We start from the raw sequence: 17637 nt of genomic DNA, 5'->3' as shown, positions 1-17637 counted from the left end.
TGGCACTTGTCAAATTGAAATCATTATGCCAAGCCAATTCATAACGACAAAATGTCAGACAGAGCCAAATCAAAGAGTCTTAAAGAGATTAAAATTGTAGACATTAGTGTGGCTTACGTCATTCATTTCATACAAATTAATCCCTTGAGTAACCTCTCTAGGACCAGCACTTTTCAGACGGTACATTTATATTCCAACAAAACCCGCTTTGAATTTAATTTGTGTGTGTAATTCCTCAGTAAAGAAATAGAATGGCATATCTGTTCTCTACAAATGGTCTGTACCTTAAATGTGTATTGTATTAAGTCCAAGAATCTATTAAAGCGCTCCCTTTGGGCTGTATGTCTGGTTTTGATGCTAATTCGACTGGACCATGGCCAGAACAGCTAGTATTTTCGTTACCACTGGTTTTAGCCGGATTAAAAACATATAGGAAAACATTTGGAATATTTACCAGTACACGAAATGCTGAAGTTACAATTATCGAAAACAGGTGTATGTAATATTGTTCCCCAAATCGGAAAATATACTCAAATATGACATCCTTTCTTTGGCAGCATTTTTCATAAAAAGATTGTGTAATTTAAAAGAGCAATTGTGATATACGATAGGATAATATCTTCCCTACAAGTATCGTAATCTTTTATGAAGCTGAGCTGGGCTGAATAAAAACACTAAAACACTATCTTCAACAGAACATCGCGTGAGATAAATTTTAGTTATGTGTTCGCTGTATCGAATTTCACTGGATTTTGATATGGTCATATTTTCCAATTTTCTTGGATGAGAAGACAGGGGAATGATATTAGGGTAGCACCCAGCACAACCTCGACACCTCCTCACCGTCGGGCCGCGAGGTACCACCAGAACGAGCGTCTCGCCTGACCCCTGAGCTTGGGTTCCGACATTATAGACAGCCGCCATTTATTTCGAATTCCCTGAAGACGCATACCCCATGTGTGAAAGCTCGATAATAATGATACAACGCTCCAATCAGTCGGTATAACGTCATATCTATTTCTGATAGATGGGAAGCGTTACTGTTAGATCCGCAGGTTCGGGGTTTTATTATGTGCGACAGTGTTGGTGCCCAGAGACGTAGTGACATTCAGTGTTTACGAGAGGATGTGTATGCGGCGCACAGCTACAGTTTCGTTGTCGTTATTATTCAATACGACGATCTATGAGGACATGAAATCTCACATGGGATATATCAATTGAATCATCTTGACATGCCTGTGTGATTGACATCGTAGGGTGGCTTGGTGCCTTGTGTGTTTTACACAGCCTCGTTTAGCCGGACTGGTCTGCGTCTAGGTTAACCAAATTGTGGCCAAGAACCCGGATGATATAGTTCATGCTGAAATATTGTCCGGAATTTAAGGAATCTCCAAAGAGGAGTCCTGATTAACTCTTTTTCGGTTTATTTTTCAAAATGTGAGCTACGTCACAGTGACATTTCGGAAAATGTCCAAAAACATACGATGCCATTATTTCTTTAAGATTATCATCGACATCATGTCGTCACGTTTTACAATGTCAGTTCGTTTGATACTTTGGATGCAATATCGACATTCCAATTATCGTGTTCATTCTCAAACGGTTTAATTGTAAAGTCATCAAGATCATATTTGGTCGTGTAATAAGAAGAGGATTTAGTAGAAAGTTCAAGCCAAGGTATCGCTGTCATAAATTTCCGTCGCAAATTACAAAAGTATTTAATGTTAAAGGATCATTACTTGTCCGCTTCATTTCTCCATCAAACCTTAAGGTATCACCAGCTCAAAGAACTCCTTGAATGAATCAGATTCTCTATAGTCGTTTATTTTGCCCATGTCGTATTTTATACCTTCTTTATCCCAGCGAATTCGGGCCTTTGGCCTATGAAAGTATTCACGATGTGAAGTTAACCCAAAGAAATACTTCGCGCATAGTCACCGGGATCCTTTGTTTAAGATTGTCCGTTATTCATTGACCCAGGGTCTGTGAAGTTGAAACAAAATAGCTCATCCTAATGTCCACGACTTTACTGTTACGAGCCAGGGGCTCTGATTTGTCGAATTTACGACTATTTGATGATGAAATTTCTCGCCTGTGATTCTTATCCGACTCAAAAGCACTGGCACTTAAACCGTTCTCTTTGAGCTCGGGTGAAACACGGAAGTAGCTTCAGTGAGCTGTGTTTGCAACAATATGGAAAGCCCACTTACCGCACCACAATATAACGCTATCTGTTTGTCAAGGAATCATTTTGACTCGGAGTCTGTTTGTATAAGGGGGTTATTGCTCCATTCTACATTGTTCCTAAAATGGATTGTCAACGTTTCGGTGCCTTAAATACCGCCAAGTTTACATCCTTTCCAACATGAATCATTAATACCGTATTGTGAGAGCCAGATCTCATTTGAATACCAGAAATAATAAATTTGCCGGCAATGGCGACCAACTGTCAGGGCCGATCTCGCCGTAATTGCTCTTCATTTTTGGAAAGGGGAGCTCGCACCTGATACCGAAATGATTTTTGTTGATTAAAATGAAAATCTCGCCGGTAGTAATGGGACAGTTAATTCTCACTTCATCAGCGGGGCAACACATTAGCCGGCCGACTTGGTCGTACACTTTCTCATCAAGTCGTCGACGGAGAGAGAGGACTAGGCTAGCTATTGCCAACAAACTCATCACTCCCGAAATCATCAAAGCTGTCACAGCGCCTAGATTCATTTTGGTCCGGGCCAGTATGCCAGCTTTTTAGCTTCGTGATAAAAGACTCCCTTCAAATCTGTCTGATTATGCTATCCATTCACGGCCAGGGTGATGGGAACGCCAGGCGAGATCGGTCGCCTCTAGGGCTCTGTAGGGTGACACTTGTAAATAACATGTTGTGTACATGACTCACAATAACGCCACCACGCCACAACGGTAATATTACCATTAGTGTTGTTATAATTACGATTATAGGGGAATTATTATCATCATCGCCATTAGTTTTATGATCATGTGTCTGTGGGCATGATGAGGTTGTTTGACTCCGTCAATACAAATAACCCAGCGAAAACAAATTATCACAATCTGCAGGGTTGTTGTTGTTGTTGTTGTTATTGTGATTTGTCGATAGATACGGTCTGATTGCGGTATGCTTGTCATATTCCCTCGCTTACACGCTTAACAGTAAATTGATTTGCCATTAGGTTATTAATACATACTATTTAAAGTAATATAGGAACAAAAAAGTTTAGGGATCATGAAAAATCAGTCTTCACAAAAAAGAACCCCAAAAATATTCATGATCCCTAACTTGATTTGTTCAGTATATATTGATACACGTATCATTACATCATGTATACTTCCCATGTAGCCAGTTAACACTTTTTCTGAAAGGCTATTTTTTACAGAAACCCATTAGGGGAATTTCAAAGAACTGAAACTTATTTTCATGACATTTTGTCAAAATATATGGAAAAGATTGATACTACATGATTAAGGAAAATCAGTATTGACGTCCCTCTCTCGGCCTGTCCCTTTGCGTGTGAGATACTGCTTTCTGTCAACACTGTGGGGAGATATGAATGTAGAAAATACCAAGTAAACAAAACCCGACAGTTTCCCATAAATCCACCGGAGATGATTGTCATTTCCAGCGCGATTTGGGAATACAGGTTTTCGTCGTAATTGTTTTCTTTGAATTATCAAGCATTTGTTAATGACGAGAGTTACAGTAACGAAAGATGCCGTATATCTTAACCGATACAATCTCTCGTGCATCCAACATGAAGAAGCGGGCCATGCGTCTTCCACTGTATCGCACTAAACACATCTGAAAGTCTGTCAGGGCATCACGGGGGACAGGAAAACAAATGTTTTCCTCTCCCCCGACACTGCAGCTAGTAACAGAACTATTAATCTGCATCAGCAAGGTGCGGGATGAGGATGGCGTCTTAATTGTATCCCCCGACTCAAGTTGTTACGGCAGCAGGCAACCATCCCGTTGAGAAAGCGGAGGGCTCTAACAGTTATTAAGTCAAATCCTAGAAGAGTCCAGGGTCACTTAGAGGGAGTTAATTGGTAGTAATTGAGGAATCTAGAGAAACGAGGGCCTTGATACACTTTGGTATGGGTTTATCAGACCGCCTCGGTAACCTGTAATTACTGATCTAGTTTTATGTACAATTTGCGTACAATCGTTCATATATAGAGGCATTATCACTTTGAAAGTAATTAATATTCTCATATCATACAATTCTGCTCATAAATTTTGTCCAATGTTTTTTTGTCGCAGTGAAACATTCTTATTCCAATATATCGGCCTCTTTTGAAGGAGAATTGTTCCTGTGAAAGAGATTATTATTGTTATTATTTTTAGTAAATTAATCATGAAAGGAACTATTTCTTTATCAACTATACAATAAAGTAACGACAATGCTCTTTTCGTTTGGAAAACTCCGTTCAACACAACGACGTTTTTTTTCTTCTAACGAATAATGGTAATGTAACGTGATAGTCCTTTCTTCTATAGTTGTGGTGTCAATACAGTTGGTATCATGTCTTCATTGGAAGCACATGATGTATAATTAACAGCTATAATGAAAATAAAAAGTAGGAATGGGACTATAACTCACAAAAAGGCTGACACTTGAATAATCAATAATTCACTCAAGTCATCCTGCAAGTTACTTGAGACTGTTAATTGTTAATGATTGACAAGATGAAAGGCGAGGTATGCATATTAAAATTTCTAAAATATATGTTCATTTTGATGAACGATCACAGGTATTCGAACCAATTTAAATTACGCAATACCAAAATACCGATTATTGTCTTAGGATCTTTAGAATCCATGGTTTATATACATCGTTATGTTTATCTTTTCACAATTCGGAAAAAAGAAGTTTTTTTCACTGGTTTTACATGATCCTTGATTTTCATAATTTCAACCTTTCATACAACTACAGTGGTATTGATCTCGTCTTTGTTTGGTGTGGATGTCAATATGACAGTTATTGCAGACTACAAGGCTTGGAGTAAATGTTATTGACCACATAGCAACATATCAAGCGCACAACTTCATTAAGGATTTCTTTGTAAATGATTTTCTACACAAAGATTTCTTCATCCGTAATAATCTTACCACGAACAGTTCTCGCACTGTTAACCTCATGACATCTCTCCATAAAATATAAAAACAATGTGATTGACGTCATACTTATTCGACATATTTTTTCACGTGCTGCAGTTGCTGACGTCACACGCGATACGGGTACAGACTCCCCCGCGTCATATCCCGGGGGTGGTGGAGGTCACTCTGTCCTACAAGTCTAAACAATTCTGCAAAGGAGCACCGGGCAGATTTGTATATACAGGTAAGCAATAACTGGTCTGTTTGGTTGACATATAATCTCCCACGGCAAAGATATATCCGGGAACATTTTTTTAACACAATAATGCATAATTTTGTTCATCACTATAACTATCTGTGCTGGCATTTGTGACATACTGACCTCTTCAGCTCAGCAGAAACATGCAACCTACAGTAGCAATTGTGTATTGAATACACCATCTCTTTTAATATCAACGCAAATATAAAAATATTTCATTGGTATATATTTTAATACACAACAACAAATATATTGTCAACCATAGTATGGGGAATATTTTCAGTACCCATTACGGATCGACTTGTCACCTAAATATTACATTTAGACATATTACAACTTGTTTCTTTGGTTTGGTAGAAACATATGGTCCAGCCTGACATTAAGAAAATTTATTAAATACAAACCCATTTATTGTTTATTGAAATAATAAATTTACAAACTAGTATACTATAGCTAAACTGGTCTCTACAGCGTGGTAGATGTATGTATATCTTCAACCTTTCTATGAGGAATATGTTTTCAATATCTTCACTTAATCGTTCATTGATACATAACAATGACATACAGAAACAGGGATATTGAATAAAACAAAACAAATTATTATTTTTTGTACAATTATTCATGAAACAATACACATACTGACACTTCAATTCATGTCTTGTCTTGGGTCCGTCTTCCGGATGAATACGTTCAACCTTTTTAGAATCTGTTTTTTTCGAAACTGATATCAGATAGATACGTTATTAACCATTCCTCCGAAACATATAGCACTTGGTTAAACCATCAGTATCGAGCAATGCATCAAGAAAAGAAATAAGCGTGCGATATTCACTTATTTCTCAAAACTGCAAATAAATATTCACGTAGATGCCATTCCATGTAACTACAATGCTGAATTCTGCACATTATTTATGCATGAAATAGCACGTGTATGAAAAGTCGTATAATACCAACATGAACGCTCACGTCAGTCAGTGCAATGGCTTAAAGGCAGACATATTTTCTTGCTCTCTCTTTTTATCAGGTTTTCCATTATCGATCGGTATAGCCTTCAATGATCAAAGCATAATGTCTTCACACTCGTTCTTCGAGGATATTTCTTGTGAAAGAAGGCGAGATTGTTCCGATAGCCTTGCTTGAGATCTGCAGATACATATTTAACGTATTAATTATAGAGAGACAATGGTTGAAATAATTAAAAGTGGGCATTTTGTGCAGTCACAGAATACATAACTTCTAGCATGTCTTAGAAGACAATTCAAAGTAACAACGATCTTTAATGCTACTAAAATCACACCGTGTCTTGGTAATTTAAGGACATATGATCTCAATAAAGTTATTGCAGAGGCAGTGTGGGTTTTATATAGAGGGGAATATTCTTTTGAGTAGATTAGCTTGAATGTTGGTCTTTGAAAACAAGAACGTGTTAATAATGATTATGGTTTTATGGTTAATTACACCAAGATTACAGACAGGCAACATAAGTATATGCATGTGTATCAAGAGGAAGCTATTATCAGGATATAACGGTATCAACCTTTGACCGTACAGTCTATTGGTGACTGGTTGAAAGCGCCGAAAACTTGAATGGTCGTATCAAGAATAGAGATATGTCCCTGGTATGTCTGTTTGTCGCCTCGGATACATCTCAGTTTGTTTTGTGGACGGGACTTGATTTCCGGTTTACCAGTTCTTACTTCCGGCGAGTGTTGCCCGTATGTCACGCCATTGTTCCCAACAAGACCCACGTGGTGAGGCACGGAAAAATATTCTTACCAGCACACCTGTCAAAATGTTTGCATTTTTGTTAAAATCAGTTGCAAAAAAATACACTTACTTTGTGGGAAACTTTACAACATCAACATTCAAGCTTGTTTTTGATTTATTCGATATCGTCACGAACTGTTTAAATAAGTCTAAAATGTAAACAAGGCGGAGATCGGTGCTCAGTCGGACTACAGTGGCGCGTTCTCCAGACGGCTCGTTAGCGTTGTAGTGTTTAAATGGAATGCACAAGTATGTCTTCATATTTTCACATCAAGCTTCTCTCCTGGGAAGGCGCAATCTGATAGCATTCGGTTACTTTAATTCTCTATCAGTAATCCCCGCTCACAGCCCATCTCTCTCCCCTCACCAACATCAATTGTTTCTAACAGTAGCCCCCTTGGGATAAATTACTTAGCATCCCCCGCCAATGTACAATGGCATGTACATAAATGAACCAGGACTATGTAGAAGAAGCCAGCGAAACGTTCATAATTAATGAATTTCACGTCAGACAATATAAGGCGACACATTGTTCTAGTCTAACAGTCATAGAAGGGCTGTATGAACAGACATAGATCTTGGGTTGTAGAATATCCAAGATCCTATTTTCTCTTAAAGTTATTAATAAATGAAAGCTTTGACATACGATCTCATAGTGAATACCCCGTAAGCGTATTTATTTTGTCAGTCAGTGAAGAATTAGATCAGGCATGTGTGTCTTAAGTATGTATTTGCTGACTTGCCATCACTCAAAGTAAGATTTGCTTGATAAAATAGTTTTTAATCGTAAGAAAACGTACAACTTCATGGATTACAACTTCTGGTCAACCGAAGGTGTAAGAATCTTCATCGAAACGTCGCTTCATGCAATAAACCAGAATCTGTTATCCATAAGGTTGTACGTTTGTTTACTTACTCATACCAACTTCTAGAATGCCAATCAAACAAAACAAACTTCTTTTCATGACTTTCACAATTACAGTCATAACCGCAGACTGTTTATATGCAAGTATGTTTTATTGGTGGTTTTCCGAAAGTTGTGATACAAAAGGACATTATACTAACTGTATTTTTTCCGTTTTAATTTTTTTCTGCTGTCGAAACGCCAAGCAATAAACTGTCACTGTCAAAACCGAACCCCGCTTCAATGGTATTGACAAGCCAATATAACGGCCGTGCGTCAATTAGAGGTTTTGTGTTCTCTACAATTTGTCTTAATCATATACATGTCGAAATAAAGAGAAACGAACTCCGTAAACAAATATGCTAATATTAGGTGCAGGTTTCAGTCTCTAGGAAACTCTCATTCATAACGATGACGTTGAACTAATCTCCATCACGCCGACACTGGTGTTGAAAGGCGTCCGGATCTCCCCCAAAACCCCGGTGGCTTCTGGGATCGATAACAGTGTATTAGCTTGGCCATACTCGTATATGAAGAGTTATTAACCTCTCATAGATCCCCGACCACTTTTTCATCCAAGTCGCATGTCAAAGAGACAAGAGAAGAAAACAGCCAATCAGGAAGCGTCTCTTTAAACGAGTGATCCCGAAAATTACCGATCACTTAAACGGCAATAGTCGGGAGCTGTCGTGATAGTGAGGAAATTTAGGAGAAGGGCACACTCACTGTTTCCGATTCTTCCTCCGCAAGAACCTCCCCATTTCCCCCCGGTTCTGACGGGGGCTATGGTTTAACACTGGCAGAAGGGGGATATCGATCTTAAATACAGTCACCCCTTATTACATTGATAACTAAAAGCTGTCATTTTGTTTTCGTCATCCGCGAGTATGGACTCAAATTTGGCTAGTGATCTCTGAGAGAACGCAATCAAGCGAAACGCGAGCGCCCTTAAAACTATTAGCCCAAATTGGACGTCATGAACTCTTAGCTTCTTGATAAAACGGTTTTAACAGTAAATTCATACCAGGTACAAACCAAACCGCAGACATTCACAGACTACATAATTTTATACTCCCATAAAGTATGCACCATTGTAATACCGCTATGCTGCATCGAAGCGTATAGCAGGCTCCCGTGGATTAATTGTCAATTGACGGTATTGCGTGGATCCATCGTGAATGAACCTGACATATGCCAGCCTCGTCGCGCCATATTGCGTGTTTGCATTATTCATTTAAAGTGGTATCTCCTCATGAAATATTTACCTCATGATATTGTTGCAAGCCAGAACTCCGGCTATTGTCGTTGCCAACACTTCTACCAAAGACACGCTTCACGGACCTCGTCAGTGAACACAAGCGGTTAGGAAGTCAGTATTCCGAAGGGAAATGTCAAATCAAAATGGCTTCCGTACCAGTCCTACAACCACGATGGCGGAACTATCCAGATTGAACGAGGCACGCATGACTGGACTAGCATATGTCTACCACGGGATATTTTTGGCAAACGATATTACATATGGTACATACAACATAGATAATATCACGCACAATGGGTATTAAAGTAGAAGTTACGTATTGATTGGCAACACAAACACAAAGCCATCGTAAATAACACCGATCACCTTTTCATGGATATTTTGCGAACATCGCATGCTCATCATTAATTAATCTAACAATGAATAGCACGTCACGGTGGTGTATTTTATTCAGGTTGCCTTGTTAGTTGTTTTGTGTTCAGGGAGCTGACTCTTTAGGACATTTTTTTATTGAATTTTATTCTTTTGACAGCGTTAACAGAACCAACGATAGACTACGGGTTTCAACGCCTCATGAAATTGGTACCACGTCACCCAGGAGATCCAGAGCGACTTCCCAAAGTAAGACAAGTTTCCAGGATGATATCATTCTTAGTCACTGGTCTCCGTCAAACCGCTCTCGCTAACAATGATATGCACCGCTACCTTTCGAGTGCCTTTGAAAATAACTCAGAAAGTTACACCCAATCAATAATTGTCATAGCTCTGGATGAGAACATCTGTTAGCAGGTAGCCACTAACCCGTTCCCTTTTATTGCCCTAATTATCGGCGGTGAAGTTTATAGTGTTGCATTCCCCGGTCCATCCACTATAGTGATAATGGATTAGCTATTTTCGATGTGCAGATTTTTGTTGTGGCTTCTTTGTTTATACCATGCTTGGTGATATTTGATCGAACAGATAAAAAATTATATTTTTTGGCTTTCTGTCAACTTTATAAAATACATTACCGTCCCCTCTGTGGATAATCGGGGTGAATATTAGAAGTGGTGACAGAAACAGCTAGATGACGTATCTGAAGTTTTTACTGTGTGAGATGAGCGGAAGACCATTTTTCATGTTCCCGAATCACCGCAGTTGTTCACTCTGAAATGTCAATTCTGTTTAAAATAACCTTGCATTATACCAACAAGAGAAAAGCAATAAATTGTCCACCCCTTTAATATGATCCAATGACGTGTCAATGCATTTTCTGTGATTGTCGTTTTATATATATTTTTTTTCGCTGCAGGAAATAATCTTAAAACGCGCCGCGGATCTAGCCGAGGCATTGTACAGCATGCCCCGCAACCCCAACCAGCTATCACTCCCAGCCCCAAGATCACCCGCCATGAACAACACCTCCCCAATGTCCGGATTCAACACCTACCCTGGTCAGCTAGCGGTCAGCGTGGCCGATACAGTCACCGGTCAGTGGGAAGAAGGTTGGTGACGCTCCAACCTTCTTAGTTACATCGCCTATGAGTTGCCTCCCTTTGCTCTAGCCAGAGTGGCCTCCCTTGGCTCCCTGAAATACTTGACTGTCCTTCTGAGTTGATAGAGGTAGCGATGGATGTGTTGGAGCATTTGAGAATATTTCATTACTAATTTTTGCATGTGCCTTTTTACAAAACAAAAATGTAAAAAAGTAACCTCTAAATGACAACTTTTTAGATGCATGGACGTAAATAGACAGGAATATTCAAGACAAATCATGCATGTTATGTACACGTAAAAATGAACAAACGTATTTGCTAAATTGATGTAGTCTACCTTTGTAGCTTCTGTGCTTCTTTGTCAAGCATGTACTATTGTCATCTACACTTGTTTCTGTAATGTATGAGGGCCCGGGTGGCCCAGTCGTCTGAATGCGCTACAATTCGCTGTGCAGAGTTGCGTCCCTTGGGCACGCCAGAAACCAAGGATTGTGGGTTCAAATCCCGGTTCGCCCCGATTATGTTTCTAGGTTTGTTATAACCATATCCATGCTCGTGGGTTTCACCAAAGTGGTAAACGTCGAAGACCTGTATCACTTCGGGGTTTCCTCCCACATTAAGCCGTGATATAACTGGAATACCGTTGAAAGCGGCGTTAAAACCAACTCACTCTGCATAATGTATATAACAGAATGTGTTTAAGTGATTGAAATATAAGATTTCATAATGACAATGTTTTATTTTCAAATTTGAGTAAATCCGAGTGAAATTGAGTGATTTTCTTGGTTCCCTTTATTATTGAAATAACTGTTTCTTCTAGGCTACAACAGAAGCCAGAGTTCCAGTGTGTCGCCCCGTGGGTACGGGTCTAACGGCTCCACGCCACACAGCACAAACAGCGGAAGCTACGCAGGCACGCCGGGAATGAACGGGTATCACGGAAGTGCTGGTGCGCTAGGCAACATGGGTAAGCTACGACATCATTTCCGCTTCCTTGTCATTGTCATTTAGTTGCTGCTGGCTTACTTCATATTCTTCAACCATTGTGGCACTCGTGTTTATTTAAAATATTTTGCACCTTATTGCATGATCTGAAAAAAATTAATATCATATAACTGGTATCCCATACGTCATAATGCTTATTAAAGGAATGACGTTTTCTGTAAATAATGAAACGAAATGTCAGCATTTATTTCCTAATCACCTAGATTTATAAGTTAGGTTAAAATGACCCATCCCATACGACTAAATGATCTGTCATAACAATTGTCAAAAGATTCCAAGTAGCGTTAATTGTTGTCATTGATGTTGCTGCCCGACATTGATATACCATTACGTTAAGGCACAACGCTCAAATGCTCCTACATAACGGCACAATTTTTGGAGTAATTCCCATTTCTACCTGAAGAATTCAAAATCCACAACGAGGAGACAGTACAATAATACTCCCTTCGTGCCAGTGTTTACCCCTGCGCTTAGGGGAGTTGGGAACAGTTATAATCAATGATCTCACCGCTACTTCGGAATACACGTTAGACAGCCGTCAATCTCGGTTAAATTTGCCGTCATATTATGCATTGTGCTGGCTATAGGAATGAAGCCTAGGGTTTACTCTACTCTATATTCGCTACAGTGGAACAATACATCATTTGGAACCGATGGTATTTGTGGACACACAATATTCTGTAACAATAAGTGCAAAATTACCTTTAGTAGAAAATCAACACTACCGTAGTCGGCGCCGCTAATTGTTTTAGCCAAACAAATGCCGCATAATTCATAGGGAAGAAGTTTGATTTTGGTGAAGGGATTGGAGCCGGGCTCCATTGTGTTGGACCGGAGCGCCAGTTTCTCCGAGATCTCGTGGGACCAGGTTCTAATAGGTTGATCAACAACTTGTTAGCCTGGCTAAAGCGTCATGGGACCGTCGTGATGAACAAATCATGCACACACCGTTTCAGACATTCCCATCTATAGTTCACTGATAATTCACAAGCAAATAGACGTAGAATATGTGCAAGCTCCTCTCTGCGACCTCACTGAACATTTGGCGCACGTGGTTTGAACTCAATCGCATTTGGCGGGAAATCGATGCGCCGCCATCTTAAGCCGAACTTGAGTTCGTGTCGCTTGAAAGTACGTTAATCCTAACTCGTCTGCTCATAATCATATGTGACTCTCGGTAGCTAGCATAACGCGCACATGGCGCGAGGATAATGCAAAGATCAATTTACAATTGTAGCTCAATTTCCGCCCGAAACGGCCGGTTATTGGAGAATTAAACAGTGACTTTTACAACGCTGTGTTTATTTCCGAAAAGGAAACACAAGGTTGGCTGATGGCTGTAATATTTAGACTCTGCTTAACTTGTAACAAAAGCTACGCCATTATGTCCCGGCAAATCCGTTACCAAGGGTACACAGAGGATGGAAGTGTTTGTTGCAGGATGCAGAGCAGTTAATACGCGTTAAGGCTGTAAAATAATTCTTTATCCTTTATTGATGCCCGGCTGTGATAACTGTACTAGTGCCTAATGACCCGAATCATCCATGCGTGAAACAAATCAATTCATCCATTGTAGATATCATACCCAATCTAAATTAACAAACAGAATTCCGACAAGATGTGTTATTTTTTTTATTTCTCTTCAGGTTTAGATCATTTTCTCAGAGATGAAGCAGGAAGATTGGGAGCCGGTAAGAATTTTAACGTTTTTTAATCTGTACTTTTTTGCATTTCTTCGGTCCGTTTTTATTTTGCTTTCTAATTTCATTTCTATCTGTCTCTCTTGTATTTAGAAAATGCTCTTTTCGTTTTTTAAATCTATGAAGCATAAAGGTCAGTAGGTATTGACAGATATTTGTGACGACATTTGGGAAGGGGGTGGAGCTGGACATCCATTCCTCGCCGTTTTCGGTTTGTTTATTTTTCTTTTTTGTTTTATGTTCTGCAGTTGCTACGTCACACTCGCCTCCCCATCAGTACTCCGCCCCCTCGGGCCTGTCAGGGACTTGTGCCCCCGGGATTTTCTCTTTCTCACCTGCCAATATGATCACGGCGGTCAAACAGAAAAGTGCCTTTGCACCAGTGGTTCGAGCACCGAGCCCGCCCCCTCCCCTTCCCGGCATTCAGTGCGGCTGGGTTTCACATCCGCTTTTACACGTTAGTAGATATTGCTTGATATAAAGGTCCTTAGCAGTAAAGCCATCATGATGTCCGACCTTGTTATGACGACATACGAATGTAGTATCAGAGTTTTAAATTAAATAGATGGTAGATGATGTTGTCTGCTTTCACTGTGCTTGCTTTGTGGTTGTTTCCTGTAAATTTCGCTTTTTCTTTTTAACTCTTTTCTATAAATGTATTTCATTTTTCAAATGTTTCAATAAATGCTAATGAAAATGTTAATATTGGCAATGTGGTATTTATGTTCGATAATATATGAAAACAGGAGGGTAAACAGATGTTTATTTTCATTGCAGGAATGAGCAGCATAGTAGCGTCGCCGTTTACGAGCGTCAACCCTTTCGCTCTGCCCACGTGCAACTCACAATCATACAGCAGCTCCATCGTGTCTCCTGCAAAATGATTGGTTGGAATTCACAGTGTAGGTCCGGACTGAATACCTCAACATTACAGGATTGGACGGAGTGTTAAACCGGAAGCGCAGTGTGCGTTCTTGAATTGGATGGTTAATGCACTTTGTGGGCAAAGACGATATCAGTGCTATCATACCACGAACAATTCGAGGAAAACGGACAATACGTGAAAAGACACAGCGCTTCCCACCCGGAGAGTAAATTCTGCTACACCATAGGAAGTTTCGATATGTCGGGAATTATATCGGCTTCTATTCCTCCTCACAAATATTCCCATTAAGAAGGTGTCTTGGAATGCGCACGCGGTCATAGAAGTGATCCTTGTTTAGACTGAACGTGATCGTTCATGATGTTTGCTCTAGCCTGAGTGTTTCTCTGTTTCACAGACTTCTTGTTTACTCGTGTCTTGCCAAGGGAGATAACTTGTCTCATGGGAGATAACTTTGTCTCATGGGAGATAACCCTGCCTCGTGGGAAATATACCTGAGGGTAATCCTTTCTCATTGTAAATACTCATTACCTAGTCCCAAAGCTCAGTGGACATTTTGCTCACCAAATGACACAAAACCCAAGAGATTATTTTTGTTGGCCTTTACGTTACCATTCTGTCACGTGTCTTTGTTTCTGATTGTACTTGTTTTTGCGACGTGTTCTTGCGTGATGTAGATTTATTTATTCGTAGCGAGTAAAACAACACGGGACATTTGAATAAATATATATATACATATATATAACTGTACATATTTCAATACGAAACCGTCAATGTAAAGTTCAGTATTCGAAAACAGTAATCTCACAAAAGAAACTTGTTGCTACGAAAAAACAATTTATAGACGAAATATGCATAATAAGGCAGCATTAAGAGTGATCCACCAACCATTGCTCTCACTTGTCATATTAACATAATACTTCTTAGATAATTCTGGCGAACAGAAGAGAACTATTAGCGAATATATTATGGGTATGTACCCTAACTCGAAGTCCCATCTCAGGTGAAACCGAAGTGCTGGAGGCATGGATTCTGTATATTGATTGTCAAGTCTTGCGTGGTTATGTTTCAACGTATCTTATTGCATTTTGATCTCATAATAGAGTATCAGCTGTTCTTATGTACTTAATTGCATACTGTGTACAATACTCAAAAAGTATTAACAGGGCTGTGGAAATACAACTTATCAACCTAGGTTTTATTTTTGTACATTTTTAAAACATACCTCCTCACTTTAAGTTTATTCTCTGCGAATGAATTTCCCCTTTTCTCGGAATATACACCGTTATCTAGTCATTTTCTAGTCAATCTAGTTGATTTTGCCGGCAATATTTCTTTGACATTGGCGTCCAATTCGCCCAATAGTTTCGCATGGTTCTAGTCGCGCCATGTCTAATCTAGTCCCGCCGTGTCTATTCTAGTCATTGCTGTTCAAATGATCTCTGCAACATCACAGTTTGACCATAGTAAGGGTTCTGATCTTTCCTCGCACGACGCACGCGGGATGCTGTACTAATGTATTACGAAGCATACTCTATAATCTCGCGTGCGTTCTTTCATTTAACCAAATCATTCTGTCAAAGTACTATTTATTACTGAAAATATTGTTTTTATATTGAAAGTTTGATTATGATTAAAATGTTTTTCTTCCATATTTGTTTGATGTTATTCCTGGTATCTTAGAACTGTTGTTTACAAATCAAGGCCAGATCGATTGTTATATTGTATTACGTTTTTAGGTCTATATGCCAAGATGTAGAACCATAACACAATTTCGTTTACTAAAAAGGTACTTGAAAACAAGTTTTAATGAATAGAAAAAGAGGTTTGGAATAAGCATACTTTTAGTCCAATCTTATTAAAATCAGATCTTAGTTCTCGCTACCGCTAAACAAAGATCTGAGGACATCCATTTACGGGTCACGTCAGAACGACCTTTCAACCGACCAATCAGAGCGTCGCTTACCAGACCATGAATATGACAGTCGGGATGGGATTGCTGATCATGCAACCTCGGAGGATTTAAAACGGGGTATTTCAAACGACAGTTACGGGCTTTATGGCTGAATCCATACAATCTAAACCAACTATTAGCTATTCCAATATGTTCGTTTGTTCCGTTTTCAAATTTGTTATCGAGAATTTGTCAAATATATTTCAAAGCGTAGTAGCCAGTTTGAAACTAGTGCCGTAAGGCACGAGAAAGCTGCCTTCTGATTGGCTAATGTTGACTTCTTGGCAGTCATTCCATTGGTCGGTCAAAGTTCGCGAAAGGTCGGTCTGACGTGATCCGTAATGGGATGTCCACAGATCTTTGTTTGACGGTTTAACTAAGATCTGATTTTAATGAGATTGGCTTTCAATCGAAAACAAAAGTATATGTATTTCAGATTTTTACAAACTGAAGGACAATCTCACCCGTAGACAGTAAAACACTTGATCTGGCCAAATAGGGATCCGTCACAGTAGTTCGTGGACTGGATGTATGTTATCTAGTAAGCCAGAAAGCTTACACCGGCGAACAGCAAACATTTCATGTGGCAAGACACACTGACAGTACATGGCCCCAAGCTATACTGAACATGAAACTTTTAGGATCATCCTCATATTTTGGAGGATAAGTTTTGTAGTGAGCACACACAATATCATGAACATTTCCCAACAAATATTTATGATCCCTAACCTTTTTGTCCAGCATTTCACTGCATAGATGTATGACAGTAAAGTAGCATATATATATATATCATTAAACTCTACCCTTGTAAAGGCTCTGTACATACAACACCCAAATACATGAACTGCACTCGAGTGTCATGGTTGTCCCGGCGTGAACATATCATGGACACGTCACTTCAGACATTCCCATCTATAGTTCACTGATAAATCGCAAGCAAATAGACGTGGAATATGTGCAAGATCCCCTCTGAGAATACACACAACAGTCAAGTTGTATACCACTACCGGCTGTACAGTATACAGGATTCTGCATATACCTATAACAGCTCACGCACACAGAACATACGGCAGTACAGCACCAAGCATGAACTTCATACAATTTCGTCTGTATTGTTAGGAGTGCCAAAGCGGCGGCCGGGTTGCCTAGTGGTTAAAGCGGTCGGTCGTCACGCCGAAGACCCGGGTTCGATTCCCGACATGGGTAAAATGTGTGAAGCCCATTTCTAGTGACCCCCGCCCTGATATTGCTGGATATTGCTAAAAGCAGCGTAAAACAATACTCACTCACTACGAGTGACACAGTGTCTCAAGTAACAA

General features: G+C 39.6%; 1 protein-coding gene across 7 annotated transcripts in view; it reads left to right on the top strand.

The window, feature by feature from the left end:
• Positions 1-15942, top strand: part of LOC139452289 (transcription factor COE1-like) — a 48984-nt gene extending 33042 nt beyond the window's left edge. For 3 of the 7 annotated variants that reach the window (XM_071233702.1, XM_071233701.1, XM_071233698.1), the window contains 7 exons: positions 5231-5357; positions 9834-9922; positions 10593-10785; positions 11597-11743; positions 13428-13472; positions 13730-13938; positions 14259-14318. In XM_071233702.1, the coding sequence (XP_071089803.1) occupies positions 5231-5357; positions 9834-9922; positions 10593-10785; positions 11597-11743; positions 13428-13472; positions 13730-13938; positions 14259-14264 (816 nt within the window). In that variant the 3' untranslated portion in view covers positions 14265-14318. Of the gene's footprint in view, positions 1-5230; positions 5358-9833; positions 9923-10592; positions 10786-11596; positions 11744-13427; positions 13473-13729; positions 13939-14258 lie in introns of all 7 variants that reach the window. The other 4 variants (XM_071233699.1, XM_071233704.1, XM_071233703.1 and 1 more) reach the window with 4 other exon arrangements.
• Positions 15943-17637: the final 1695 nt, after the last annotated feature.

Source organism: Haliotis cracherodii, unplaced genomic scaffold (genome assembly GCF_022045235.1).
Source record: "Haliotis cracherodii isolate W230 unplaced genomic scaffold, xgHalCrac1.p SCAF_9, whole genome shotgun sequence".
Taxonomy (NCBI): Eukaryota; Metazoa; Mollusca; class Gastropoda; order Lepetellida; family Haliotidae; genus Haliotis; species Haliotis cracherodii.
This window is presented reverse-complemented; position numbering and strand designations above follow the sequence as displayed.